This window comes from Protobothrops mucrosquamatus, unplaced genomic scaffold, assembly GCF_001527695.2.
Source record: "Protobothrops mucrosquamatus isolate PMUCROS unplaced genomic scaffold, P.Mucros_1.0 scaffold1379, whole genome shotgun sequence".
In the NCBI taxonomy this organism is placed as follows: domain Eukaryota; kingdom Metazoa; phylum Chordata; class Lepidosauria; order Squamata; family Viperidae; genus Protobothrops; species Protobothrops mucrosquamatus.
In genome coordinates this window covers 176,613-179,146 of record NW_015387568.1, presented here as the reverse complement: position 1 = coordinate 179,146, position 2,534 = coordinate 176,613, and the positions used below count along the sequence as shown (strand labels likewise).

Here is a 2,534-nt window from a genome sequence, read left to right as displayed (position 1 = left end):
TTAAAAAGTAATTTTAATGGGAACACAGCAATCAATATTTGGCTTTTAATTAGGTTTTAGTGGGGTTATTTTGTGTATTTTTGTATGATTTTTTTTGTATCCTGTATATTGTATTTGTGTTTTTAATATGCTGTGAACCGCCCTGAGTCCTACGGGAGAAGGGCGGTATACAAATTAAATTAACCTTAACCTTAACCTACATGTTGGCCATTTGGTTTTAATGAGACACTTTTTTTTCATTCTTTGAATAATAATCAAATCAGTTGATGGTGTCTAAACTTTCCAGCAAACTTGGAAAGATAATCAGTTGAAAGAAGAGTGCTATAGGCGTTTTCGTTATTTAGAGAAGCAAGTTGAGCAGCAAATAAATCTAATAAATAGATAAATACACTGTCAATATGTAAGCATAACTGACATTTTTAAATTGCTCGTTTAAAAATCAGTGTCTGAAGATTTACTTTTAGGATTTAAATGCCTTTTAACAATTGACAGAAAGATTGTCGTTTGGCATCCAGTTTGGATTTTTTAAATTTAAATTATTTTATTTATTAAAATCTATTTCTTCTCTTTATTTCTCTGTTAATTTCAGGCTGAAGAATTGTCCACTTATAAAGCGGTAGTTTGGATTGCATTTCTGGATTCAAAACAGATCTCCTCTGTGATGGCAGATCATCCATATAAAGCCTTGTTAATGTCGTGTAAATATACACCGTTTATTTGGGATTTGTTTATTTCTTTTAATTTCAAAGTTTAAAAAAAAAAGGAAAACCAAAGTTCTGCGGAGTGCAAAAGATTCTGTCCTGCGAAGGACGACTGCTGCATTTTAATGATAAAAGCATGAGGAAATTTAAATAAACTAAATTTATCGATTTCCCACCCAGCGCTGTCCAATGTTTTGTGGAGAGATCTTAAGCACAGAGGTGAGAAGGACCCTTTTAAGAATGTGTTGGAGGGACCAAACTCTTCTTGGCTGTGCTGAGTTGTCCCACAACAAGCTGGCCCTAGCGATTTGACTGTGGCTAGCTGGCTGTGCCAACTTGACCCATTCTGATCTGACAGATGTGAGTGGCTGTTGGTTGGGGTGCACAGCTGCTTTGATGAGCTGAAGGTCCCGGCAGAAATATTCACCCATTGAATGCCCAAGAAAATTAGAAGTACCAAACAAGACAACACAAAACACATTGACTCCTAAAACAGCTTGAGTGACACTGTGCGTTTTGGGCAAACACAGATGCCCCCAAAAATCCAACAGCGATACAACCACACTCTCTTTGAACAGCCAATGTGGCAAAGTGTTCTTAATACACTCTGTGAAAACTCAAGTCAGCTCCAGGTTTAGGAGCATCTTGCCCTAAAGTCTCCCACATAATTCCCAGATCTGGTCCTGGCAGGATGGGAAGACAAAAACAACGCAAAACAAAGATGTCCGAGAAAACAAACTATGTTGGGAACAAAGAAGAAAAGAGGGCATTAATCCTCCTTGCCAAAGGCCTGGGCGAAGAGCCAGTCTTTGGGGGCCCTTTGAAATACCATCTGCCATTTGTGTTCACTGACCCAGTTCTGGGGTTCCACTCGTTGCCCAAGGAAGCCTCTGATGATTATTTTTTTCTTCTCTCAAAGCTTCACCCTCAATTTATCCTTTGCGGCTTTTTTCACAGTAGTCTTCAACTTACGACCTCAGTTGAGCCCAACATTTCTCTTCCCAAGCAAGACAGTTATTAAACGAATTTTGCTCCATTTTACGACTTTTCTTGCCACAGTTGTTAAGCAAATCTCTCCAGTTGTTAAGTTACTAACACGGTTGTTAAGTGAATCTGGCTTCCCCATTGAACTTTGCTTGTCAGAAAGTCACAGAAGGGGATCCCATGACCCCAGGACACTGCAACCGTCATAAGTAGGAGTCAGTTGCCAAGTGGCTGAATTTTGATCATGTGACTGCAAAGGTCGTAAGTGTGAAAAACCATCATAAGGCACTTTTCAATGCTGTTGTAACTTGGAACGGTCCCTAAGTGAAACTGTTGTAAGTTGAGGACTACCTGTAACTTGTGGACTTCTGGCTGAGGAATTCTGGGAGTTGAAGTCCACAAGTCTTGAAGTTGCCAAGTTTGAAGACCCTTGCTCTAGTCGTAGCCGGTTTTAGGGAATGGTGCTATTCTGTTTCATTAGGCCACTGAGCCTAAAGAAAATCTTTCCACGGTCATATGTCCAGTGTGATATTCACCCCGCACGCAAAGCACACGGCAAAACATGGGATGTTGTTACAGCCCTTCGCTTAGTGATTATTTACAATTGCGCTGAAAAAAGTGGCAATCGGTCCTCGCAGTTAAAACTGTCACACCACCCCCATGGTCCCATGATCAAAATTCAGGTGCTGGACAAGTGGCATGTATTTATAACAATTTGCTGAAGAACTATATGATTCATCTAACAAGGGTAGCAACAATTCACTCAAGCACCGAGGGGGAAAAGGTGGTGAAAAATTGCCAGGACTCGCTTGACAAGTAGTAGTAGTAGTAGTAGTAGTAGTAGTAGTA

General features: G+C 40.0%; 1 protein-coding gene across 1 annotated transcript in view; it reads left to right on the top strand.

The window, feature by feature from the left end:
* Positions 1–720, top strand: part of GPATCH1 (G-patch domain containing 1) — a 21,018-nt gene extending 20,298 nt beyond the window's left edge. Inside the window, 1 exon segment of the mRNA XM_029285180.1 lies at positions 590–720. Within this exon segment, the coding sequence (XP_029141013.1) occupies positions 590–620 (31 nt within the window). The 3' untranslated portion in view covers positions 621–720.
* The last annotated feature ends 1,814 nt before the right edge of the window (positions 721–2,534 follow it).